This window comes from Aspergillus nidulans, chromosome V, assembly GCF_000011425.1.
Source record: "Aspergillus nidulans FGSC A4 chromosome V".
Classification (NCBI taxonomy): domain Eukaryota; kingdom Fungi; phylum Ascomycota; class Eurotiomycetes; order Eurotiales; family Aspergillaceae; genus Aspergillus; species Aspergillus nidulans.
In genome coordinates this window covers 1,379,582-1,405,495 of record NC_066261.1, presented here as the reverse complement: position 1 = coordinate 1,405,495, position 25,914 = coordinate 1,379,582, and the positions used below count along the sequence as shown (strand labels likewise).

Here is a 25,914-nt window from a genome sequence, read left to right as displayed (position 1 = left end):
CAAATAAACCCAATTACTCCACCGGTCCCTCATTTTAATACGCTGATATGTGCTCCCGTATTCCGTTGCTACTCCAGAAAGCCAAAAGCCGCCTCAGCTGGTAGATCGGTCAATGAGGTTCTCGAATCAGGATGCCTTATCATCGAGCGAGAGCGCTGCAAAACCTGCTGAATAATCTGCTCTCGCATGTCTTGTGCCATGTAGCTCAGAACCTGTTTCTGCAGCTGCGTGTCCTTGTCACCTTTGGCAAACCGAGGCAGTAGTGGGGGGCTCCAGGAAGTATAAACATTCTGGTGGGAGGCAGGTACGACCATACGAGCCGGATGGTGCTTGAAATACAATTGGCAGCAGAGACACGCCGGTTTGCTGCAGGCTATATAGCGATCGCCATCCAGGAAGGAGAGTCGCTGCTGGTAGAAATGCTCGAGAACTTGAATCTCAGCGTGAACCTGCCGATCCCGACCGTTGTATTCGGCCAAGAATGTGTCGAAGATTGGCCGCGTCTTATTGATGTAAACAAGACCATCCCCAACGGCTACCCTGTCTTCGTCGTCGGCCGTGAACATCCGGTTCAGGATCCCCTGCAGGTTGGTATGCATGTCAGACACCGGGCATGACACAGCGGAACATGGGCTGACAGGACAGACGGTATAGGCGTCGGTGAGATACATCAGATGACGACTGTCTTGAGCGAGCTCTATCGGCGCACGTATATGATGGATAAGTCTACCAATATGATGCCTGGCAGAGCTAAAGCACGAGTCTTCTTCGGCGCGGCCCGGTCTTCCTTTGTCGGATATAGCCCGCGCAGAAAGCTCTTTCATGGCGGCCGAGTGACGTTGGTCGTAGAGAAAGCGGCAGAGGGTAATGTTGCGGGAGCAGCTGAGGGCCTGATGTAACCATTCGGATAAAGCTTGGGCTTTAATTACAGTCAGCACTTACCCGCTCTAGAAGATTGCTCAGGAAAAAGGTCATACCTGCTTCCGACTCTTCGTCCTCAAGCATGAGAATGCATCGATTTGCCATAATGCGGAGAAACCTCCCCTCACTATCGATGCGCTTGGCAGCGAATTCCACGCAACGCTGAATAAGACTGGCCTCAATCATTGACTCATTATTCGAAGCATCTAAATGTCTGTCGTGCAACATTGCAAGAATTTCTCGAATAAAAGCCACTGCTTTGTTCACGTTCATGTTTGAAGCAACCCAGAACCGGTAGCAGTCCACACGATCTTCAACTGCTATCGCAGTGCATGCCTGGACTCCTTTCCTGAAGTCGCAGATATAGGAAAGGTTCTTCAAGAATCTCCGTCTGCATTCCTGGTGGATGTCCAGAACAGGAGGTTCGGGGGTGTGTTCTCCTTGTGTTCGCCCGAGATACTTCCAGAAAAATAATGACTCGTAGAAACGGGCGAGGAGTCGTCCATATGGATCAAAGCGTGGAGGCCCGATTTGCTTTGGAACAAGCGTTAGACTGTTCCCCTGCTTCATGTTTATCGCGTTTGAAAGACGAAAAGTTTGTAGTGGGACAAGGGTAAGTACACTTATGGCTAGAAACACAGAGGGCAAGCAGGAATGTTAGATATTTATGACTCCGGTCGCACCTGAAGCTCACATTAGTGGTAATCGTATTGAAGCCCAATGAGACATTTAGCTCGCTGTTCAGGGCATCAGTGCATGTGACAGTTCTGCCTACGGCCACCAGTGCGTACCACTGCTATATCCAGCACCACAAAATTACTCGTATAAATTGTTAGTATTGCAAGAGGCCGCCAGAAGGACACACTACTGTAGGTGTTAGGTACAGGAGGCCACCACTTCAAGACTCCAACCTAGGAGGCCACCACTGCAGGAGGCTGCAACAGGAGACTACTCCAGGAGGCCACCACTGCAAGAGGCTGCAACAGGAGACTACTTCAGGAGGCCACCACTCCGGGAGCCATTGCTGCACGAGGCACAACGGGAAATGACTTCCGTTTTAGTAAGCTTTTGGCAAGGAAGATCTTACATGGCCCACAGTAGACCGTCTATAACAATGATGGCGTATTCAATCGTGGTACATATATGCTTCTGCGACGAGAATTTAGCGGTTGGCTTAAATTTTCACCACATAAAGTCAATCCTAGCGCTAGATCGATTGCTGACTCGAATCACCGCCGCACGATGGATAGCTCACTGTGCAACAATGCTGATGACCGTACGTTCTCACATTCCCCCCACAGCTCAGGTCAAATGCAAGCTGCTTTATATCACGTGCCATGCGGGAACTGACACGGCATACAGACTCAAGAACGGCATATCAGCTCAGTCTCCTGAAGCTGGGTTTTTCAGGTGATGAGGCTAAAGACGTCTCTCTTGCGCCGGTGTTTACTGGCCCCGTGCTCTATACACAGCCCAACTTGGTACCGTCGCAATATGGTTTGTTGGCCGGTGTCTTAGAGCTCCGTGCGTTAGGATCTCCGGACCTGGATAGCCAGGCTTATGGAGAAGACCCCCGTCTTTTCTTCAATGTTAGCTCACCATCGAGTATCTTCATCTGTGGCTCTCAGGGTTCCGGCAAGAGCCACACCCTTTCCTGTTTACTCGAGGGGTGCTTGATTCCGTCTGCGGCTGGCCAACTTCATAATCCTCTGACAGCAGTTGTATTCCATTACGACACATTCATCGGCGACCAGGGCGGTTCACCGTGCGAGGCTGCCTTCCTCGCCACCAGCCCAAATGTCCAAGTGAGGGTTCTCTGTGCCCCAACAAATTTCCGAAATATTCAGGTGGGAGATACACAGCCACAGCCGGTGCCGCATTCCCTGACTAGGCCATACAGAAAACATACAGCAGGTTCAAAATCGCGTGTTCACCCGCTCCAAATAAATCAGCAAGACCTGAACACAAAACGTATGCTGGATCTCATGACAGCAGGCCAAGGGAGCAGTTCTGGCCCCCTGTACCTCCATACTGTGCAGCGAGTCTTGAGGGAAATGCGCCTTCTACAGCAGGTTTCTGGAGGGAGATTCGACTATCAGGACTTTAAGAAACGGATTTTCGATTCTGATCTCCTGCCCTCCCAGCAACAGCCTGTACGGCAACGCCTGGACATCCTCGAGAGCTTTATGCCCAGCCAGCAAATCATTGCAAGCACGAGTAAAAAGGGGAAAAAGGCAGTTAATGACGCCGGAACTAGCTGGTCGCCAAAGGTGAGATGTTCAATTACTCCAAACTCCCATAAATTCAACACCTGCGACTCCTGCAACTGACTGGCCGGAGTAGCCCTCACAACTGACCATCGTTGACCTTTCATGTCCTTGCCTTTCTCCTGAGACAGCTTGTGCATTATTCAATTTTTGCTTTGAGGTCTTCCTGGAGCAGGATACCAATGTTGGCAGAGTAGTAGCTCTCGATGAAGCTCACAAGGTTCGTAGTACTGCCAGCCCAATTCCTCAACCCGCACATCGTCTCATTGGCTTCTCAGTATATGAAGGACTCAGCCGAAGCGCAGATCTTTACAGAGACTCTTCTATCCAGTGTGAGACTGCAACGCCATCTTGCAACCCGGATAGTGATTTCCACTCAAGAGCCAACCATCTCCGCCGACCTTCTCAGTCTTTGCTCGGTCACCATTGTCCACAGATTTTCATCCCCTGCATGGCTTCGTGCTTTGCAGCATCATGTTGCCGCGGCTGCCTTGGGAGTGGAATCCAACAACAAAACGTTCTCGGAGAAGGAGGAATCCCAAGGCCAGGCCCACATGTCCTCAAAACTGTCTTTTCTTGACCGAATCGTTCGTCTTCGCGTGGGTGAAGCTTTACTCTTCGCGCCAAGTGCAGTATTCCGCGTGACATTTGAGGGATCTGGAACTCCGGCGGTGTCCAAATTGGGTGGTGGGTACATGAAGATCAAAGTAAGAGACCGGGTGACTGAAGATGGAGGGAAAAGCGTCCTGTCGTCGTAGTGAGATCTGATGGATACTGGCTTGGAATCACTTTACTTGATACTGAAGAATATTTGAAAGACAGGGTGTGGAATCAGCAGCTGGGTTGCGGCTAACAGAAAGGTGTGTTTACGGCAGACTGTTGGGAGAAAACCAAAGAAATAAATATTATCCTTAAGACAGTTGACCCTCGTAGTTTTTCTGAAAATTAGAGCCATATATTCTAGTAGAATCAATGTGTTATGGGTCCTTTGCCTATACAAGGACCTTAGACCTTAGTGACTCGGCCAAGGCCTGTGCTGTCCTGAAGGCGGTGAGCCACCTACAAGACTTCCTCACAACAACAATCCTTCTTTCTCCTTTCTTCTTTAGCGATTCCTTCTTGTACGTACGGCACGTCTAGATAGGAAGATCCATCTAAATACATCCCTTAACATTAGGAATCGCTTACTAATCTCAATAATAGTATGAGGAGACCTTTTACTATGACAATGGAAGAAGAAAGTATTATATTGTTGCTACAGCAGCTCCAGGAGCTCTGTACAGAGATATAGACTTAGAAATAACAGCTCTAAGAAGAGAATAACAGCTTATAGGCAGAACTACAGGCTGTACAGAACTTGCAGCTAAGAAACCATCCACCAGTTACTACTATAGTTATATCTGTAATGCCCATACCTTACAAACAAAGCTATCCCTGTCCTTGTCACCTGGATATTGAACCCTTTACTAGAGAAGACCCTAAGGACTACCCTCCTTTCTAGATGAATCTTTGTACAAAGTTTATAATTGACACTGCCTGCTACCCTATAGAGGAGGAACAAGTTTACTATGCCTACAGCTGCCTGAGAGGAAAAGCCAGCCAGCATATGCTACCATAGCTCTTGGCTTGCTAGAAATCTGAGACTCCTGTGCTATAGGCAGAATTCTCTGTAGTACTAGACAAGGCCTTTGGTAATCCTGACCAACAGAGAAAGGCTCTTATATAAGTAAATATAATAAGGCAAGGGAGACGCGACTTTGAAGAGTTCTTGAATAAATTTGACAAAGAACTTCTTAATACTGGAGGGATTAATTGGGATAATAACCAGAAGAAGACCTTGTTAGACATGGTAATTAATATTGAGTTGCTAAAAGCCATGGTTGGTATTAGGCAGGAGGATTTGTATAATAACTACTGTAATTAACTGCATGAAATCAACCACAACCTCCAGAGAATAGCCAGGCTTATATAAAAAGGATCTTATACTGCTGTCCCTATATATATTGCTTGTATAAGACCAGCAGGAGGCTCTGACTGGACCAGAACCCCTAATTAAATAGACTAGGAAGCCACCCATGCTCAAATTGCAGCCCTATAAAAGGAAGTTGTGGCCCTCTATATAAAAGGGACCAGGACCCCAAGAAAAGCTAGTCAGGTGCCTGCAGAGGAGAAGCAAAAGAGGTTGTCTAAGGGCAAATACCTATGCTGCAGCAATCCTGACTACTTTATATAAGAGTACCCTATAAAACCTACCAGACGCCCTAGGCAGGTGGCCATGGTTTAGGAAGAACAAGACCAAATCAATAACTATAGCAAGAGTAAGTCAGAAAATGAATAACCTCTATACAAAGTTATATATAGAGGGGTTATACAGCTAGAGAAATACTACTTAATTAGCAAGATTTTAACAGCTTGTATATAAATACCCCCTTATTCTTGGTAGAAGCACTAGTCAACTATACCTATAATACTTGTATAATAATAGATACAGGCTGCCTGACCTATGGGGTAATTAGTAACAAGTTTATTAAGATATATTAAATACCTACTATACCTATCCACCCAAAACCTTTCAAGGGAGTAACTGGGAATATAGAGGAGATTAATAAGATTATATAGGTTCAGCTAGATATCAGGGTATATACAGAAAAAGAAGCCTACTTCTATATAATACCTGATAACCTGGGCTATGACCTGATCTTAGGACTCTCCTGGCTGGAGTAATATAATAGAAGGTTAGAGGCTAAGAGGGGCAGGCTGTACCTCTGTACTACTGGAGTCTGTCTATAGAGTACTACAAAGAGGCCCTTACCAAAGCTGGACATAGCACAGATATCAGCTACAACCATAGGAGGATTTATATAAAGGAAAAAGTACCATGGCCAAGATATCAAGATATTTATAGTCTTATTAGCAGATATACAGAAGGCACTGGCCCCAAAGAGATATATTAACCCCCATACAAAGCTACTAAGGTAATACTGGAAATACCTAAGGCTCTTCAAATAAGACAAAGCTGAAGAACTACCACCACACCAGGGAGAGGGGATTGATTACAAAATTAAGCTTGTATAGGAGGAGAATAGGAAAGATCCTGAAGTCCCCTGGGGCCCCCTTTATAATATAACCCAGGAAGAACTAATAGTCCTCTGGAAAATACTCTCTGAACTACTATAGAAAGGCTTTATCTATATAAGCTATTCCCCAGCTGCAGTCCTAGTATTCTTTATATAAAAACTAGGAGGAGGACTGCAGTTCTGTATTAACTACTATACTCTAAATACTATTACTAAGAAGGACTACTATCTATTGCCCCTGATCTATGAGATACTAAACTAAATTAGACAAGCTAGATAGTTTACTAAGCTGGATATATCTGCTGCCTTCTATAAGATCTGTATAGCCAAAGGCCAGGAATAGATGACTACCTTCCATACAAGATACAGGCTCTTTGAATAGCTAGTCACCCCTTTTGGGTTGGCTAATATACTAAGTACCTTCCAAAAATATATTAACTGGACCCTCTAGGAATATCTAGATAAATTCTGCTCAGCCTATATTAATAATGTGCTTGTCTATACTAATAGGGACCTCTGCCAGCACTAGAAGTATGTATAAATAGTCTTGAAGAAACTGGAAGAAGCAGGCCTATATTTAGATATTAAGAAGTACAAATTTGAGTACAAGGAGACAAAGTACTTGGACTTTATAATACAGGCAGGGAAGGGAATTAAAATAGACCTAGAGAAGGTAAAAGCAATAAAGGAATAGGAAACCCCTACTATTATAAAAGGAGTCCAAGGATTCCTGGGCTTTGCTAACTTCTACTAAAGGTTTATCCCTAACTTCTCAGGGATCATATGCCTACTAAACAACTTGACAAAGAAAGGAATACCCTTCTTATAGACTAAGGAGTGCCAGGATAGCTTTGATCTGCTTAAGGAAAAGTTTATTACTAGACCTGTCCTAGCAACCTTCAACCTTTCCTACTATATAGTAGTAGAGACTGACTCCTCAGGTTATAATACAGGAGGAGTTCTTGCTTAATATAATAAAAAAGGGAAATTGCACCTATATACCTACTTCTCTAAAAGGAATTCTCCAGCTGAATATAACTACTGTTATGGGTCCTTTGCCTATACAAGGACCTTAGACCTTAGTGACTCGGCCAAGGCCTGCGCTGTCCTGAAGGCGGTGAGCCACCTACAAGACTTCCTCACAACAACAATCCTTCTTTCTCCTTTCTTCTTTAGCGATTCCTTCCTGTACGTACGGCACGTCTAGATAGGAAGATCCATCTAAATACGTCCCTTAACATTAGGAATCGCTCACTAATCTCAATAATAGTATGAGGAGACCTTTTACTATGACAATGGAAGAAGAAAGTGTCACATTGTTGCTACAGCAGCTCCAGGAGCTCCGTACGGAGATGCGGACTCAGAAACAACAGCTCCAAGAAGAGAATAACAGCTTACGGGCGGAACTACAGGCCGTACGGAACTCGCAGCTGAGAAACCATCCACCAGTTACTACTACAGTTACATCTGCAACGCCCACCCCCTACGAACGAAGCTATCCCCGTCCTCGTCACCCGGATGTCGAACCCTTTACTGGAGAAGACCCTAAGGACTACCCTCCTTTCCAGATGAACCTTCGTACGAAGTTTGCAATCGACGCCGCCTGCTACCCTACAGAGGAGGAACAAGTTTACTATGCCTACAGCCGCCTGAGAGGAAAAGCCAGCCAGCGTGTACTACCATGGCTCTTGGCTCGCCAGAAATCTGAGACTCCCGTGCTATGGGCAGAATTCTCCGCGGTACTAGACAAGGCCTTTGGTGACCCTGACCGACAGAGAAAGGCTCTTGTACGAGTGAATACAATGAAGCAAGGGAAACGTGACTTTGAAGAGTTCTTGAATGAATTTGACGAAGAACTTCTTAATGCTGGAGGGATTAATTGGGATGATAACCAGAAGAAGGCCTTGTTGGACACGGCAATTAATGTTGAGTTGCTAAAAGCCATGGTTGGTATTAGGCAGGAGGATTCGTACGACAACTACTGTAATCAACTGCGCGAAATCAACCACAACCTCCAGAGAGTGGCCAGGCTTACACGAAAAGGATCTCGCGCTGCTGTCCCCACGCATGTCGCTCGTACAAGACCAGCAGGAGGCTCTGACCGGACCGGGACCCCTGATCAAATGGACTGGGAAGCCACCCATGCTCAAATTGCAGCCCTACAAAAGGAAGTCGCGGCCCTCCGTACGAAAGGGACCAGGACCCCAAGAAAAGCTAGTCAGGCGCCTGCAGAGGAGAAGCAAAAGAGGTTGTCTGAGGGCAAATGCCTACGCTGCGGTGATCCTGACCACTTTATACAAGAGTGCCCTACAAAACCTACCAGGCGCCCTAGGCAGGTGGCCACAGTTCAGGAAGAACAAGACCAAATGGATGACTACAGCGAGAGCGAGTCGGAAAACGAATAACCTCTGTGCAAAGTCGCGTACAGAGGGGTTATACAGCTAGAGAAATACTACTTGATTGGCAAGATTTCAACAGCTCGCGCATGAATACCCCCCCATTCTTGGTGGAGGCACTAGTCAACCATACCTATAATGCTCGTACAATGATAGATACAGGCTGCCTGACCTATGGGGTAATCAGTGACAAGTTTGTCAAGATACATCAAATACCCACCATACCTATCCACCCGAAACCTTTCAAGGGAGTGACCGGGAATATAGAGGAGATTAATAAGATTGTACGGGTTCAGCTAGACATCGGGGCGCATACAGAAAAAGGAGCCTACTTCTATGTGATACCCGATAACCTGGGCTATGACTTGATCTTGGGACTCCCCTGGCTGGAGCAACATGATGGAAGGTTAGAGGCTAAGAGGGGCAGGCTGTACCTCTGTACTACTGGAGTCCGTCTATGGAGTACTACAAAGAGGCCCTTACCAAAGCTGAACATAGCACAGATATCCGCCGCAACCATGGGAGGATTTATACAAAGGAAAAGGTGCCGTGGCCAAGATATTGAGATATTTGCGGTCTCATTGGCAGATATACAGAAGGCACTGGCCCCAAAGAGACATATTGACCCCCGTACAAAGCTACCAAGGCAATACTGGAAATACCTAAGGCTCTTCGAACAAGACAAAGCAGAAGAACTACCACCGCACCGGGGAGATGGGATTGATCACAAAATCGAGCTCGTACAGGAGGAGAGTGGGAAGGATCCTGAAGTCCCCTGGGGCCCCCTTTACAACATGACCCAGGAAGAACTAATAGTCCTCCGGAAAACACTCTCTGAACTATTACAGAAAGGCTTTATCCGCGTGAGCCATTCCCCAGCTGCAGCCCCAGTACTCTTTGTACGAAAACCAGGAGGAGGACTGCGGTTCTGCGTCGACTACCGTGCTCTAAATGCCATTACCAAGAAGGACCGCTATCCATTGCCCCTGATCCATGAGACACTGAACCAAATTGGACAAGCCAGATGGTTTACTAAGCTGGATGTGTCTGCTGCCTTCCATAAGATCCGCATAGCCAAAGGCCAGGAATGGATGACTGCCTTCCGTACGAGATACGGGCTCTTTGAATGGCTAGTCACCCCTTTTGGGTTGGCTAATGCACCGAGCACCTTCCAAAAATACATCAACTGGACCCTCCGGGAATATCTAGATGAATTCTGCTCAGCCTATATCGACGATGTGCTTGTCTATACCAATGGGGACCTCCGCCAGCACCGGAAGCACGTACGAATGGTCTTGAAGAAACTGGAAGAAGCAGGCCTATATTTGGATATTAAGAAGTGCGAATTTGAGTGCAAGGAGACAAAGTACTTGGGCTTTATAATACAGGCAGGGAAGGGAATCAAAATGGACCCGGAGAAGGTGAAAGCAATAAAGGAATGGGAAACCCCTACTACTATAAAGGGCGTCCGAGGATTCCTGGGCTTTGCCAACTTCTACCGAAGGTTCATCCCTAACTTCTCAGGGATCGTACGCCCACTGAACAACTTGACAAAGAAAGGGACACCCTTCTTGTGGACTAAGGAGTGCCAGGATAGCTTTGATCTGCTTAAGGAAAAGTTTATTACTGGACCTGTCCTAGCAACCTTCAACCCTTCCTACCGTACGGTAGTAGAGACCGACTCCTCAGGTTATAATACAGGAGGAGTTCTCTCTCAATATAATGAAAAAGGGGAATTGCACCCATGTGCCTACTTCTCTAAAAGGAATTCTCCAGCTGAATGCAACTATGAGATCTATGACAAGGAGCTACTCGCAATTGTACGATGTCTTGAAGCCTGGGATGCTGAACTGCGCTCATGTGGAGAATTCCAAGTTATTACAGACCACAAAAACCTGGAGTACTTCTTCTCCCCAAGGAAGCTGACAGAACGACACGTACGATGGTCCTTATTTCTCAGCCGGTTCAACTTCAAGCTAGTATATAGGAAAGGGTCAGCCAATCAGAGAGCTGATGCACTTCACAGGAGAGACCAAGACATGCCTGATGATGAAGATGACAGGGTCAAGTCTCGTACGATGCAACTTTTTACAGAAAAACACTTGGGGAAGACGGTAGTTGCCACCCTCCGACCGGCTGAAGAGCAACCATGGGAGCCGTACGAAAAAAGTGATATGTGGAAGGAGGCACTCAAACAGGATGAAAGATATAGTGAAGCAGTACTGTGCCTGAAAGATGGAGCAAGGAGATTTCCTCCACACCTACAATTGAAAGTCGGAATCTCAGAATGCCAGCTGGACGCCCAAGACCATATCCTCTTCCGTGGGAGGAGGTGGGTGCCTGATAGTGAACAGCTCCGTACGAGTATAATTCAGGCTGCACATGACTCTATATTGACAGGACATCCTGGCCGAGAGCAAACATATTTGCTGGTTAGCCGTGAATACTTCTGGCCTAACATGTCCCGGGATATCAGAAGATTCGTCCGGAACTGTGATATATGTGGGAGGACCAAGTCTTGGAGAGACCAGAGAAGGGGGCTATTAAAGCCCCTCCCTGTGCCTGATCGTCCCTGGCAGGAGGTTTCAATGGATTTCATTACAGACCTACCAGAGAGCGAAGGTTGTACAAACATCATGGTTATCACAGACCGATTAACCAAAGGTGTGATACTAGAAGGAATGTCAGAAACTGACTCTGAGAGTGTGGCCTGGGCACTCGTACGAGTACTTATAAGCAAACACGGGATCCCGAAGGCTATCACCTCGGACAGGGGAAGCCAGTTTACAAGTGATACATGGGCCCGCATATGTACCCTGACAGGGATCAACCGCCGGCTATCTACAGCCTATCATCCTCAGACTGATGGATCAACAGAGAGAATGAACAGCACAGTGGAAACCTACCTCCGCATGTATACCTGCTATGACCAGAAGGACTGGAACAGGCTACTTCCACTTGCAGAGCTGGCAATTAATGGCCGTACATCAACAGCAACAGGGGTCAGCCCCTTCTATCTAAGCCATGGGTACAACCTCAGCCCATTTACCCCTACCGAGGAGGTAGAGCATCTAGCTGAAGAACCAACCAAGAGTCCTATCCAGAAAGGGGAAGCCATCGTACGGAAAGTTAAGGAAGCCCTAGACTGGGCTCAAGCCTCCATGGCCTATTCCCAACAGAATACAGAGAATCAGGCTAATAAACACAGGAGCCCGGCCACAAACTACCAAGTGGGAGATAAGGTCTGGCTAAGTCTGAAGAACATCCGTACGGACCGACCCAGTAAGAAACTTGACTGGAAGAACGCCAAGTATGAGGTTATAGGCCTGGTGGGCAGTCATGCTGTACGGCTGAATACGCCCCCAGGGATCCATCCAGTCTTCCATGTGGACCTGCTTCGGCTGGCTTCATCAGATCCACTTCCTTCCCAGAAGAATGATGATAGCCAGCCCCCTAGCATCATGGTGAACGGTGAGGAAGAATACATGGTAGAGAAAATCCTGGACGAACGTCGCAGGAGATACGGGAGAGGTCACCGGCTGGAATACCTAGTGAAATGGTCAGGCTATGCTCAGCCAACCTGGGAAGCTGCCACAGCTTTGGAGGAAGTACAAGCTCTGGATGAGTGGCTGGATCGTACGAAACAATATAGACTTCAGGACGGCTCACTAAACAGAGATGCATATATAAAGGCTAAAGCAACATGACCTACCCTGTGACCTGTACTTCCTACATAGAGGGAGGGGGGGGTACTGTTATGGGTCCTTTGCCTATACAAGGACCTTAGACCTTAGTGACTCGGCCAAGGCCTGCGCTGTCCTGAAGGCGGTGAGCCACCTACAAGACTTCCTTGCAACAACAATCCTTCTTTCTCATTTCTTCTTTAGCGATTCCTTCTTGTACGTACGGCACGTCTAGATAGGAAGATCCATCTAAATACGTCCCTTAACATCTCGTGCAGGTTCTCCCAGATTTTGAGACGGATGGCCTCATCAGTGAAGGTGAGCATTCCACAGTCCGTCTGCATCGCATTTTAGTAAAGGCATGGATAGAAATACAAAGAAGATGTACGTGATGCACGATCACTATCTCACGCGTCCCAAGCAGCTGCTGCGAGATGATGATGCTCCGGAGCGCATCGCTTGCTCGGCCGCCAGCATTTCGGATAACGTGGGCGTCGCCCTCGTCAAGGCCGAGGGCGCGAGCAGTGTCTGAGCGACAGTCAGTTGACACAGAGGCATTGCCAAATGTTGTTGTAATACCTAATCTCGCATCCATGCAGGCCACACGGCGACCTTTCTGTCGACAGTGTCCATCAGCGCAGTTCACGAAACATGATGATAATAACATTGCCGTTGGGGAGGAAGCTGTAGGTCTCCCTTGTTGAAAGACGCACGTACTTCGCATTGGCAGCCTCAAATTCCTGTGCGGCGGTCATTTTGATTCAAGGGATGTTGTCGTCCATGATTATAGTAGATCAGAGAACTGGCAACTGAGACCAGGCGTGGTTTCTCTCTTCTTTATTATGAATTTCCCCAAGCTTGATTGCGTGTTAAACTCTGTCTAAAGGCCGCGCCAACCAGAAGGCACCTTTGATGCAATCTGAGTGATTGTTCTGGTGTTCAATCCAACCCATTCTTTCGCCGTTTACCCCGTGTGACGGGCAAGGAGGATGGAGGATCGATTAGGTACAGTAGAGAATCACCAGGGGATCGAAGGCTATCAATAGTCTGAAGCTAGCTGTCTCATATTGACTAGACTAACTCTTAGCCATCCTCTTACGAGGTTGGCTGGTATATTATGTACACGATATCAGGAGTCATGACATCATTCTCTTCTGACAGATTGATGATGTGGTCGGTAACCGTCTGGTTCCGGGCTCGATCCCGCGCTCGGACCGAACCAGTGACACCCCGCCGATGGCCTCATGGCCGCGATCCGAAAATCTCGCTCGTCAGGAATACCAGGTGATTTGATACCCCGACCACATCGACCGTCACGTTTGGCCCCGTTATCTCTGTTTTTCCAGCCTCCATTTGTTTCCATGGCCGAACGCCGGTAGGTCTCTTGTCAGCTGTGAGTGTCTCACTGCACAGCTCTCCAAAAAGTAGACGGTCTGCGTAGCCAGGGAGATCTCATTGCTCGAAGACGTCTCGTGGCGGTTAAAAAATGTCTGCTAGTCACAAGCTGTCGGCTGCTGCAAGAAGCCAGTAAACCACTTTGCTGGACACAACGGGAGCGCCTCAGCTAGCAAGAACAGTTGTAGGTGAGTCGCAGCAGAAATAAATACCGTGACGCGTTGACTTGGTGGACTTGTTCGTAATAACGCATGCATCATATTCGGGCATGGTGTTCTATCATACAACGCCGTTGGTGGGAAGACGACCACGACCGCAAGGAGGTACTAAATGCCCATAAGACTCGCTCAACTACAGTTCCGGTATCTGGTCACAATAAACCATATGATGTGGCTTTCAGCAGGCTTGATTGATATGCAAAAGAGTGTCCGTTTCTGCTCCCAACTTCTTGGGCCTGTCACTTTCCTCCTTGTGTCAGCAATGCTACGGAAACTCCTCCCCGACGCGCAAATCGGTTTGTTCTTCCATGTTGCTTTCGCATCCTCTGAAGTTCCAGTGCTCGCGCCTTGCAAGGAGTTTCTTGAGGGCATGCTTGGGCTCAATCTTGTCGGCATCCAGACGGAGGAATACTGTCACCTTTCCTGCAACATGTAGCAGTATTCTCAGTGTTGAAGCTACCAATGACGACTTTCAGCTGAGGACCGGTTGTGAACTTGACTAAGTCCCCAATCAATATCGACCTACTTCCATGGATAAGTGCCGTGAAACGGCAGATATCGAGCAGTGGTTCAAGTCCGTTTCCAGATCGTTAAGCGGAAAAGAGACTGTGGTTCACAACAATATTAACCAGGTGCGCGGCATTCGGCAGAGATTACTCAATTATTCTTCAGCTCACAATGTCCGAATGGGCTCTTACGGCCTTCTTCTAATCAATATCTGGCCGACGATGAATCATTGAATCCACGAACATTGGCAGGTCCGCTCACAGAGGAATGCCTCGCGTAAGATACTGAGCTGTGACCAGTCCACTTTCCTCAGCATATAACCTGCACGCATTGAAATTTAGCCAGCATCAAGTATATATGTGCAGAGTTTAGAGCTTCAGTAGAAACGAGAGGCAGTCCATCAGTTACTCTCAGTCCTTAGCTTTGTTCGAAAAGCAGCTGCCTCTAATAAGAAAAAAAAATTGGTCAGTTCCGCTGCCAAGGCTACATAGAACTTGCTGCTCCTTGCTCGGATATGATCGATCCACTACGTTCCGATAATCCAACAGCACTTATTCGGAAAGGTGACGACGCAAAAAAAGTTTGACAAGGGTGGGATTCGAACCCACGCCAAATTAATGACGCGGAAACTTGATAGATCAAGAGAAGGTTCTGATAGATACCTTAACCGCGCGCCTTAGACCGCTCGGCCACCTTGCCTAGATGATGTAATATATGTTGGTTTTTATACCATGTTTACTTTCATATGGTCAAGCACCAGTGGTGGGTAAGATATACGTCGCAGTCGCATATGGAGCTGTTTTGAGGTGCTGTTGTGATTTCTCGTTTTGCACAGCTGGACTGCTCAAGGTTACAGTATCGATCGTAGACATGGCAGTTACGGCATTTAATAAGACAGGGTCTCTTCTACAAACGTTAAAAATCATGCTAAGCCAGCCGGCCCATACTGCGCGTTGTTTCTGGTAGGATCTGGCGAGAAACTTGAGCTGGCCCTGCGTCTGCTTTTAGACTGCTGCTTGCTCTCTCCTGCTACATGGGGTAATTGGTATAATGCTATGGTTACTCGCTGTGCTGCATGACAGTGTACGATATTCTGGGCTTATTGGTGAGCAATACGGATCTTATAAATATTTACGGCCAGCTCGTGCCGCGCTATGGAACACTTACATTTCCGCATGCCTCGCAGCGAACCAACCAAAAGGCATCAGTGTAGATGATAGACAAGAGCAGGAACGGCTCATAGGGGGGGCTTAGGTTGGTACAGCAAGAATCAGTCTTCAAAACACAGCGAGCCGTTCATCGTCATCTCCCCACCTCCACAAATGTACCTGATCCCAGTCGAGGTAATCACCAAAGAAATCGTGCTCGTCGTCCGAGTAGCACGCCCGATACGTGACCATCTTTACGGCAATGCCAGTGACAAGACGGCTGCCAAAGACAAGCGAGCAGCCGCGCTATAAAGAAGTTGTTGGGTCCTTTGGGGATCCTACGGAACATGTACTCGACGGTCGCAAGCTCCTCCTTGGGTAATTTGCCGAGGGGGACGTACTCCTCGAATCGTGCGTCGTGGTCATCTGGGTGGGTATACAGGTGGTACGTGAATGAAGATATATATGCATCTGAGTCTCCGACATCTCCAACTTCTCTGGTGAGGGCTACAATGGGCGTTCCCTTGATGGTGTACGACCGGGATCTCGTTTTGACTTCGTTGCTGGCTGTGACCTCAACCTCCGTCATGGAAATGACCCACGCCGGCACCTGTCTCTCGTCAGCGGGGGTATCAAAGGCCTTATGGCGAAATCTTGGGGAGGATGAGAATGATCTCTCATTGATGTTAGGCGGGGAGCTTTTAACCCCGTTGGCTGACTAAGATATTACATATCCATATCGAGCCTCCCATAATCGTAGCAGAACGTACATATAGGTAAGAGCAAGGCACGTTGCTTAGGATAGGGGGTAAGAGCAAGGCACGTAACAGGGGGCGTGCGGTATAGCAACAATGAGCTCGAACATATCGCCGTTGTCTTTTGTTCCCATAGGTCGAAGCCATTGAATGAGTTAACGGCGGCGGTATGAAGCAGGGCGCCCAAGAAGACGCAGAGAGCCAGTCGCTGATGGCTTGGCCGGGGCTTGAAACCGGCGAAGCCTGGATGCAGGTATGGGTTTTCTGTCATTGCGTTGGTCTCTATGGGTCGCATGTATATAAACTGGGCGACCTTATCACTATAAAAAACGTGCTTGGAGCTTGAGATTATCCCCGCTTATATAGCCTCGAGTCCAATAGGGTTTCTCCTGTGGCTAGTGAGGATACAAAGGGCTACTAGCTGGTATCGAAAAAGCATTGACATTTCATGATCTGGAGGAAGAGTGCACTCTGCCTCTGCTCTACCTCAACAATGGAAATACCATTGCTTCCATCGTCGTGGCTACCATGATGGCATTCGTCGAGATTGCAGTCATCTCTGCCGTGGACAGCGGATTCGGCTCCACGGTCGCTGCAGATGCCGATACAGTGTAAAGTTATACGGGGTGCGACGTATGATGATGAAGTATCACGTTCGTTGACCGAAGAATTACCCTTCCATCTGGCGGTAGTTAGGGCAACATTCAATGTTTATACGCGTCCATCGAAACCGGCGGTGACCGAGGTACGTCCGCGTCGTCACGAAAAAATTCCGCACAATTCATAGAGACAATCCAAGCACGCGCACCCGCTACTTTGTAATCGGGCAGTCGAGTGTCACGTATAAACAGATTTAGGGGTTTGATGCATCACGGACCCTCCACGGCGAGAAGGCGCAATTGTATACGGGGCCAAAGCCCAAAAGACTTATACCATCCATAGGCCTCCAACGCGTGCCATATCGGTTCATTGCCTTACAAGTTCCGCTTTTATCTCTCTACACAATTTGAATATCTCAGCAACTCCCGAGAGCTAGTCGGGCAGACCTCGTCTCTATTTTCCTTTAATCACGAACTGAAATGGAAGTAATGTTAGAGTAAGTCTCACACTCTGGTTAACCCGCTGGCGGTCCATGAGGGTTTCATGCGAACCGTCAATCGATCCCCAACGCCTATTCCTCGGGAGTTTCGCAGGCTGGTGTCTTGATTCTTCCAAGCGACAGAACCTTTGAATATGCATGGTCCCAGTGTATTGTTTCACCAATTGCTTCACCGATTGTTTCACCGATCGACTCACAACTCGGCTTGTATTTTCTCTGGGGATAGGATACCAAATCATCCATATAAAGATAGGGATACTCACGCAAAAAGCTACAAGAGCTTCTAGCATCGATAGCATGGTGCTTCGCGGCCGGCCTGCACGTTCTAGGGAGCAAAAACGCTGTACTGCTTCATGTTTTAGCAACTTGGTCATGGTTGTGTGGTATATTCGGCCCCCTTTATAATGTCCTCTGAGGTTAGAGATTTATACCATTCGTAAGTTCTTGCTTCCGTTTAGAAAGATTCGACGCCATCACCAGTAGAGACAAAAAATATCTAGAACTACGTAGCAAGAGCCCGGTTTGTACCCAAAGCTGTTTGTTTCCGATAAATTAGTCGAGAAACCGCACAATACAATTCCATGGAGCGTGGTCTTGAGGCACTGGCAGGCGGGAATGCGACCGGCGCGCTTTATTGAAAATGGGGCGCTGATCTGCATAATACCCAACGACAGTAGTAACCTCTGGATCACGAGTCATTCAATTTCATTTTCTGATTCTGGAAATCTCATCCAGGGCCATCTACTTGACTCTTCGTACAGTGCTCCGCCCTTTCCCAACGGTGCGTGATCTGACCCTTTCGGCGCAGACACCTGAAGCATGACCGGAAGCGCAATACCGGAATACGGCATACTGTTCGAACAAAAGGGCAAAAACGTATTTAGCACGTAATGAGTTTGTACCAGTCCAGATTCTGCCAGCAGAAATTTGATTACATATGCAGGATAGCTTGCTTAGTTTCACCGACTGGCTACTTATCCTAAGCACCACGTAAAGGTGCAAGCTATGCTCAGGTGAGGTACACGAGCCCGTACCCCTAGGCAGTGCAGGTGTTTGTACAGGAAGAATAATGAAAACTCGTACGTACCTTAAAGACAATCGGATTGTCCTCATCCCCTTCAGGGAAATCAAGGTAGATAGGATTTTCAGCCTCACCTTCCACTGGATCAAGATTGATAACCAGCTGGTTTGAAGCTCCCTGGGGTAGACCAAGTCCACCACCAAGCATCCACTGCCAGTGCTCGTCTCGTACGGAGCAGCGATACCCATGGTCACGCCATTTACAGTTGGCGCAGCATCCGTCGAATGCCCCAGGTACATGGCGGCATTCAGGGAAGACTGGTCTTCCTTGTACGGAGCGGCATCCTTTACAAGGCTGGGTCAGACGAGTCCCCCGAGACTGTATAAGCATGGCATTGATGTACGAGGGCCGGTGTTGCCATAACTGATGCCAGTTTATTCTGCCGCGAATAAACTTAACTTCCCGCCCAGGAAGGGCCAGCACACGCCTCTGTATATCTGTATGAATATACCCAGATAGCTCTTGACCCCCAAGTGGAAGCACAGCAGTTGGTGCTCGTCCGGCTCGTCTATTAATAAAGGCAAAGAGGCTCAGGCACTCTTCTCGGCTGAGAGGCCGGTTGGCAGGGAAGGAGGGGGCGCGGTTGGGTGTACGAGGAGCTTGGAGGCTATCTTTGTCTGCTTCGTACAAGATACAAGCTACAGAGGTAGCAGTATACTCGTACGGAGCAAATAAATGGTCAGCAGATGCTTTTAATGATAGGGAATAGGGAACAGAAGTCTCGTACGCCATGGTGATGGTTGTTGTGGAAAGAAAGATGAGGAATGAAGGAAGAGGAGAGGAAAAGAAGCAAAACAGTAGAGATTTTAAACTTCAAGCTGTGTTACTAAATACCTTTGTACAAATTACATGCATGGCCATGTTGAATGCCTACCTCACCAACAGCTGTTAAAGCATCATATCTCTGCATCTAAACTGGAATGCCAAACTCTGCAGAGCGCTCAATATCCTCCTGCTGGAGGATATGGCGCTTTCTTGTACGATAAGCCACTCCATCCTTCTCCTCAGGGACAAATAGCAACTCTAATGATTCCTGCTCTGTATCCTTCTCCTGAGTATCACTATCAGGCTCCTTCTTCTCTTTTAATGCAACCGAAAATGAGCGTTTCTTCCGTATAGCAGGCCCAGGAACCACTTTAAGATTTTTATCTTGTACAGTTATATCCTGTTCAAGCTCCTGCTTTACCTCAGGTTCTTGCTTGATCTCAGGCTCCTGCTTGACCTTAGATACTCGTACGGAGGATTGACGCTTGGTTGTTCTTTTTGTCTGTTTTGCCTTTGGTTCTGCATCAGGTGCAGCAGAGGGGTCAGAGACAGTTCTGGTAATAATAACAAAGATTCCCTTGCTATTTTTCCCTTCAAAGTGCTGCAGGATATCGTTGGTTGACTGAGGCCTGTCGTACGAGTCAGGAAGATAGACTGGGTTTATTCCCTGTACCTGAAAGGCAAGTTGAAGGGTATCTGACTCCTGTGGCTCGTACGAACTTAGCTCTTTTAGAAGGTATACTTCTATAAAGTGCTTGTACGATTGAACTGCCGCAGGATAAATATAGGCGCATGTACTCTCTAGATAAGGTTAGAGATTAGATTAATAAAGATTAAGCTTAAAGGTTGAGTATACTTAACAGGTGGCAGGATAATGTCTGTGGTATACCACCTATCTGCTTCTGCTTCAACAAATAGAAGTGCAGAGGCATTCGTACAGCCTTGCCTGCCTGGAGACTCCTCGTACGAGTGATGGAAGACTGTCGGTATTCCTCTGCTTTCCCACTATAATGGCCAAATCGTCCCTTGGGCGGAGTGATGAAGACATGGGTAGCTTTTGGAGGGCTTGGAGAAGGAGAAGGAGATGAGATAGTAAGATCTAGTGTGACGAGCTACGCCCGAAGTCTTGATTCGAGCATTGCCCGAATTGCGACGAGCCGGTCCACTAGGAACCAACTGCCGATTGCATCTCTGGTCCGGGATAAGCCATGTACAGGCCAGTTCTCGTATGATTGTTGCTGACTTCCGGAATGACGAATCAAGGTTGGCACCAACGTCGGTCCGTGACACATATAGGAAGCTCGACGGTCACTGTGTTTTAATTCTCTAGCGAATTCTTCTAGTCTAATACTACCTGTTAGTATCAACGACTCTAGCTCGTGACATCTAGTACTTCGGCTTCTTCTGGGATAGGGATTGGTTTCGTACGAGACATTTCTAGAGGAGGCATGATAGGTAGGAATAAAAAGTAGTTGTTTCCTGTCTGTGAGTTTTTGCCCTTAGCCAGATATATATAGGGCAGAGGAGGAAGTAGCGGTGAAGAATCTACTAGCTATAATAACCTAAAACTATAGGAATTTAATTAAACTAATCCTCTAGCTCTTCTGATTCATCTAACTCATACTCTACCTCAACTTCTCGTACGCGCTCTAGTGCTTCAGTCCCATGAGGATTAAGCCGTGGATCCCAATCAAAAGCCCCAGTTGGTGGTTGAGATATCTGAAGGATTGGCTGAGCTCCTCTTTCAATATGTGCCTGAATCCTAGCCCGAAGCCCGAGATATATTGTACGAAATGGAGTAAGAATATGGTCCCCCACAGCTTCTGGAGGTTGCTGAGGATCATATCCTAGCTCTAGTAGCTGATTTCGAGTCCAGTGGTAGGTCTCAGGTGGCAGATATTCATCTATATCTATTATATATAGTTAGTAATTAGTAATAGAAATAGTTAGGAACTTACCCCAGTCTTGGACATCTTCTTGCAAGCGCTTGAATAGTTCCATATCAAACTTGATTCCCTGGTTCTCAACACCAGTAGCTGGGAAGTTATAATTCATATAAGGCTTGCCGGGCACCAAATGCGGACGATTTGGCTGGTTCCGAATTCGATGATGGTTCCATGTGCGTACAAATGATGGAATTTGGACTCGGAGAAGAGGTATATAGATTGCATACAAAGCAATCTGATCACTTAACTGATCTATAGAGAATATGCCTTCCTCTTGAAGGCCACGAAAGTACTCCTAATTCTTAATTAGCCCTTTGTACAAACTAAGAGATGGTATATAAGTACTTACTCTATATCGAAACACCATACCACGGGTTAATTGAAGCCACCATGCCTCAATTCTTTGGTTAGAAGTACTTGTTCCATATAAGTAGCAGTCCCTAATATCAATCTCTGGATGAAGAGACTGCTGAAGCTTATATTGAGCTTCAGCCAGTAAGACTGTCTCTGTACCACGGTCTGTTCGTACAAAGCGAGGCTGCTGTTGAGCAATATTAACAGTATCAAGAAACTGGCGAAGGACACTAACAGCCGTACGGGAGCTGATACCAACGTAAATCCAAATAATATATCGAGAATATGCATCAATTGCTGCATATATTTCAATGCCGTACGGAGCTAGCTTAAGATAGCCATCTATTGACCAGATAAAATTAGGTCCTGGAGTGATATAAGCTCCTCGATGGCGTTGAAGATCTTGCCAGCGTCGATGTACAGCAGCTGGAGAAAGCTCTTTATATATAGAGAACAAGCGGTCCCTTGTACGAAGTCAGCCAGTTTGCTTAAAATAAGAAATATTCCTGTATAGCATACCTGCCAATCTGAAATCCTTGGTTCTTAAAGTGCCGATAAGCATTCCTATACTATATCCTTCAATTTGACCGGTAGCAAGGTCCGTACGAAGTTGGTTTAGGACCCTTTCAACTTCGGCTTGATCAGCAATTGGATTTACTGTACGCAGCAAGAGCCCTTTCTGATGCCGAACATATTTCAATGTTCTAGGCTGAATATTCCAGCCTTCAAGCTGAAGAACATGTAGAATCTCGTTCTCTGAGAGGCCAACTTGATATAGAAGAACTTTGATTCGGGCATGAAGAACTGTGTCTTTTGAGGCTGTACGATTTGTCTTATGAATCCCCCATATACTAAGGCGGGTCTTGATCGTACGCTCACTAACCTGAATGTCATATCGATTCCCTAGTAGCATAGCAATAGTAGGAGGAGATTTGCCTGATTTATATAAGGTAGAAATTTCATCCTTGTATGGTTCAAGATTTATTGACGGCCGAGGCATTCTGAAAGCTTTGTACAAAGGTAAGAAGTTAAATGAAATAAGAAATACAAGGAGAAATCTCCAGCCCTTTTTAAAGCAAGCGGTTGGAAAAGCGGTGTACAAGCTCGTTACGTGCTAAATACGGTTTTGCCCTTTTGTTCGAACAGTATGCCGTACCGGAAGCACAATATTGTTTATCCGGCAGCGCGTGTACGCAAGACCCCACAAGAAAGCTGTACTCAGAGTATCTCAATAAGACAGAGCTCGGAGTTCAGTCGACCCACGTATTAATCTTATGATCCACTTGTCTACCTCATTCGCAACTAGGCTTGATTGACCTTCGCAGGACCATGGAATATATAAGTCCAGTTCCGGTCCGCAGAAGGAAGCGTTCAGTTAGCTGGAATCCGCGACTTCCTTAGCCTCACGGGCGAGTATTCCTATGGGCCAAAAGAGCTGGATACTCCAAGTCAGCCTTGGACACGTCATGCAGTATATACCGCTTCAGTACAATCGATGAACATAAAAATGGATTGGGAATTACATAGGCAAGCGGTCGGTTGAGTATGCTAGCCTGCAGGCCGCCTAGCTAATTACCTCACCTCGTTTGCTAACCTGTTGATTCTCATTCGATCGGTTCTCTTGCAGGTTTTCCTATATCTTTGGGGTCATGATCGCGGGCCATCTATTTTTGCGGTCTTGCTGTGTCCATGATGGCTTCCCCCGGACTCGATGACTACACGATCGCGTGGGTTTGTGCCTTGCCTTTAGAGGCAGCAGCGGCCCGGGCCATGCTCGACAGGATCCACACACCACCCCAGCAGATATCCGATGCGAATGCCTACGACTTCGGCGAGCTAAACGGCCATCATATAGTTATTGGATATCTACCAAGCGGGGTGTATGGAACAGTGTCTTCTGCGACCGTGGTATCCCGCATGCGTTTGACCTTTCCTCGGCTCCAGTTCGGACTCATGGTCGGTATTGGAGGGGGAGTCCCGAGCGAAAGCAATGACATTCGATTAGACGTTGTTGTCAGCAAACCGGGTGGAAAACATGGCGGGGTGATACAATACGATTAGGGCAAGGCAGCCCAGGGCGGATAGTTCGAGCCTACAGACGTTTTGAATCAACCGCTGCAGGTCCTTCTAACGCATTTGAGCCAACTGGAAGCAAAACAAATGACGGGCGAGGATGCTATCTCAAATATCGTGGGCGCGGCACTAAACCGGAACGCTAGCATGAGAAAAATTCTCCCCCTTAGATCAGCACATGGATTACCTTTTCCGTTCCTCCTATCACCATGCGGACAAAAATTCTGATTGTGAATAGTGTGATAAAAACCAACAGGTTGAACGACAGCCGCGTGAAAAGAGGGCACCGTGTATTCATTACGGCCTGATTGCGTCTGGGAATCGGGTGATGAAGGACTCGGAAACGCGGGACCGACTAGCACAACAGCATGGGATACTTTGATTTGAGATGGAGGCCGCAGGGCTTATGAATGAGCTTCCAACACTTGTGATCCGAGGAATATGTGACTATTGTGATTCTCATAAGCAGAAAAAGTGTCAAGGATCTGCAGCGTTGACAGCTGCTGCCTACACAAAACTGCTGCTGTCAGCCATGCCTGTTCTTCAAACAACGCCGGGCTCGCTGAAAGGAAACAGAGAACGGCACTGGGTAATCTCACTACCAAGGAATCCTAAATTTGTTGGCGGTCAAGATGAAATCACGAAGCTAGAAGAACTGCTCGCTATGCAAGATGGGCCCCGAAGGATTGCAATTACTGGATTAGGAGGGGTCGGGAAGACTCAAATCGCCTTAGAGGTAACTTACCGCATACGAGACCGAGTTCACGAGTGCACGGTTTTCTGGGTCCCATGTACTAGCCATGCGCTGCTTAAACAAATGTTCCTCAGATTTGCAGAGATACTAGGTCTTCATGGAGTGAAGCCGGCGGATGTCAAAAAAAGATGAAGGCATACCTCAGCTCCAAGCGTGCGGGCAAGTGGCTTCTAGTTTTTGACAATGCGGATGATACAGACATGTGGTTAGCGGCCAATGACCAAGCTCCAGCTCTCGAGGACTTCCTTCCTCAGAGCGAACAAGGCCATATTCTGTTCACATCACGAAACCGAAAGCTCGGCAATCACGCAAGCATCAGAATATATCATTGAGACAATATAAGCCTATTGATTATCTCGCCCTCCTTCAGGAGCAGGAAGAAGATGCAGTGGAACTCCTTAGCGAAGACTTCAGGGATCCAGGACGCTATAAGGATATACAGAATGCTGTTCTTACTACTTGGTTAATATCCTTCAACCAGGTTCAGCACCAGAACCAAGCGGCAGCGGACTACCTATCTTTCATGGCCTGTATCAATCCGCGGAACATCCCTCGGTCCCTTCTTCCATCACAATCGACGAAGAAACAGACAGTTGACGCCTTGGGGCTTTTGAATGCATACTCATTCACCAACAATCAAGACACTGATATAAGTATGCACCGACTGGTGCATATTGCTACCCGGAACTGGTTGAAGAAGAATGAGTTGCTTAGCTACTGGATCCAGAAAGTGGCTGATCGAATTCAAGAGGCATTTCCTGATGATAACTATACTAATCGAGCGCTCTGGCGGAAATACCCCCCTCATGTTCAAGCCCTTATGCAAGAAGATGAGTTTATCAAGCAGCAGAAGCAGCATACCAACCCTATTCAAAATACTGCAAATTGCCTTGCTAGCGATGGAAGATACTTTGAAGCCAAAGCTCTATATAAGCTGCTGTTGGAAATGTATCAGGAGGAACATGGGCCTGAGCATTCCTCAACTCTGACGAGTATGGCTAACCTGGCATCCACCTATTGGAACCAGGGACGATGGGATGAAGTTGAAAAGCTGGGGGTCCTAGTAATGGAGACCTCGAAGATAGTGCTAGGAGCAGAGCACCCTGATACACTGACGAGCATGGCCAACCTGGCATCCACCTGGAAATCTCAAAGCAGGATTACAGATGCCCTAACACTGATTGACGTGTGTTGCAAGCTGCGCAACAAAGTCCTAGGGCCAGATCATCCTGATACAAGACACTCTGCTGATGTATTTGATGCTTGGAAGTACGAAATTGATTTGATCTACAGAAAGCTTCCGTGCCCATCATCTCAGATAGAACAATCTGACCATTGGCAGAAGGTTCCTTCGGACAAACCTGCAGCTATCATAGCTCGTCCATCCCGTCAAGGACATGACGATTAGCCTCATATTGAACGGCGATTAGCGACACGGCTCGTCCTCGGAGATCATTCCTCATTATAGCTTTTAG

The 25,914-nt window shown here is 47.3% G+C and overlaps 11 protein-coding genes across 11 annotated transcripts, besides 1 other annotated feature; 6 read left to right on the top strand and 5 right to left on the bottom strand.

The window, feature by feature from the left end:
* Nucleotides 1-25,914: part of a sequence feature (contig 1.89 1..282268(1)) that runs on past the window's edge.
* ANIA_05244 (nucleic acid/nucleotide deaminase domain-containing protein) lies at nucleotides 69-1,491 on the bottom strand (the record flags this gene model as incomplete). Its single annotated transcript, XM_657756.1, has 2 exons — nucleotides 69-890; nucleotides 943-1,491. 2 exons carry the CDS (start codon nucleotides 1,489-1,491, stop codon nucleotides 69-71), a joined length of 1,371 nt encoding a protein of 456 aa, XP_662848.1.
* On the top strand, nucleotides 2,164-3,946 carry ANIA_10650 (uncharacterized protein; the record flags this gene model as incomplete). The annotated part of the gene is made up of 4 exons (XM_657755.2): nucleotides 2,164-2,197; nucleotides 2,284-3,191; nucleotides 3,349-3,408; nucleotides 3,467-3,946. The coding sequence occupies 4 exons, from the start codon at nucleotides 2,164-2,166 to the stop codon at nucleotides 3,944-3,946; spliced, it is 1,482 nt and encodes a 493-aa protein (XP_662847.2).
* On the top strand, nucleotides 4,161-4,829 carry ANIA_10654 (uncharacterized protein; the record flags this gene model as incomplete). The annotated part of the gene is made up of 2 exons (XM_050612227.1): nucleotides 4,161-4,309; nucleotides 4,739-4,829. 2 exons carry the CDS (start codon nucleotides 4,161-4,163, stop codon nucleotides 4,827-4,829), a joined length of 240 nt encoding a protein of 79 aa, XP_050468170.1.
* Nucleotides 6,754-7,235, top strand: ANIA_10653 (uncharacterized protein; the record flags this gene model as incomplete). The annotated part of the gene is made up of 3 exons (XM_050612226.1): nucleotides 6,754-6,796; nucleotides 6,847-6,938; nucleotides 7,095-7,235. The coding sequence occupies 3 exons, from the start codon at nucleotides 6,754-6,756 to the stop codon at nucleotides 7,233-7,235; spliced, it is 276 nt and encodes a 91-aa protein (XP_050468169.1).
* On the top strand, nucleotides 7,537-12,876 carry ANIA_10649 (uncharacterized protein; the record flags this gene model as incomplete). The annotated part of the gene is made up of 5 exons (XM_657754.2): nucleotides 7,537-8,449; nucleotides 8,824-12,297; nucleotides 12,449-12,560; nucleotides 12,623-12,662; nucleotides 12,727-12,876. 5 exons carry the CDS (start codon nucleotides 7,537-7,539, stop codon nucleotides 12,874-12,876), a joined length of 4,689 nt encoding a protein of 1,562 aa, XP_662846.2.
* Nucleotides 15,392-16,638, bottom strand: ANIA_05241 (uncharacterized protein; the record flags this gene model as incomplete). The annotated part of the gene is made up of 5 exons (XM_657753.1): nucleotides 15,392-15,493; nucleotides 15,632-15,713; nucleotides 15,779-15,892; nucleotides 16,014-16,326; nucleotides 16,383-16,638. The coding sequence occupies 5 exons, from the start codon at nucleotides 16,636-16,638 to the stop codon at nucleotides 15,392-15,394; spliced, it is 867 nt and encodes a 288-aa protein (XP_662845.1).
* On the top strand, nucleotides 17,871-18,255 carry ANIA_11472 (uncharacterized protein; the record flags this gene model as incomplete). Its single annotated transcript, XM_050612225.1, has 2 exons — nucleotides 17,871-17,902; nucleotides 18,141-18,255. The coding sequence occupies 2 exons, from the start codon at nucleotides 17,871-17,873 to the stop codon at nucleotides 18,253-18,255; spliced, it is 147 nt and encodes a 48-aa protein (XP_050468168.1).
* On the bottom strand, nucleotides 18,476-19,279 carry ANIA_05240 (DUF3716 domain-containing protein; the record flags this gene model as incomplete). Its single annotated transcript, XM_657752.1, has 2 exons — nucleotides 18,476-18,502; nucleotides 18,554-19,279. 2 exons carry the CDS (start codon nucleotides 19,277-19,279, stop codon nucleotides 18,476-18,478), a joined length of 753 nt encoding a protein of 250 aa, XP_662844.1.
* ANIA_05239 (uncharacterized protein) lies at nucleotides 19,458-20,762 on the bottom strand (the record flags this gene model as incomplete). Its single annotated transcript, XM_657751.1, has 2 exons — nucleotides 19,458-20,113; nucleotides 20,741-20,762. 2 exons carry the CDS (start codon nucleotides 20,760-20,762, stop codon nucleotides 19,458-19,460), a joined length of 678 nt encoding a protein of 225 aa, XP_662843.1.
* On the bottom strand, nucleotides 20,900-22,612 carry ANIA_05238 (uncharacterized protein; the record flags this gene model as incomplete). Its single annotated transcript, XM_657750.1, has 4 exons — nucleotides 20,900-21,222; nucleotides 21,271-21,553; nucleotides 21,608-21,954; nucleotides 22,132-22,612. The coding sequence occupies 4 exons, from the start codon at nucleotides 22,610-22,612 to the stop codon at nucleotides 20,900-20,902; spliced, it is 1,434 nt and encodes a 477-aa protein (XP_662842.1).
* ANIA_05237 (uncharacterized protein) lies at nucleotides 23,305-25,847 on the top strand (the record flags this gene model as incomplete). Its single annotated transcript, XM_657749.1, has 3 exons — nucleotides 23,305-23,655; nucleotides 24,155-24,421; nucleotides 24,810-25,847. 3 exons carry the CDS (start codon nucleotides 23,305-23,307, stop codon nucleotides 25,845-25,847), a joined length of 1,656 nt encoding a protein of 551 aa, XP_662841.1.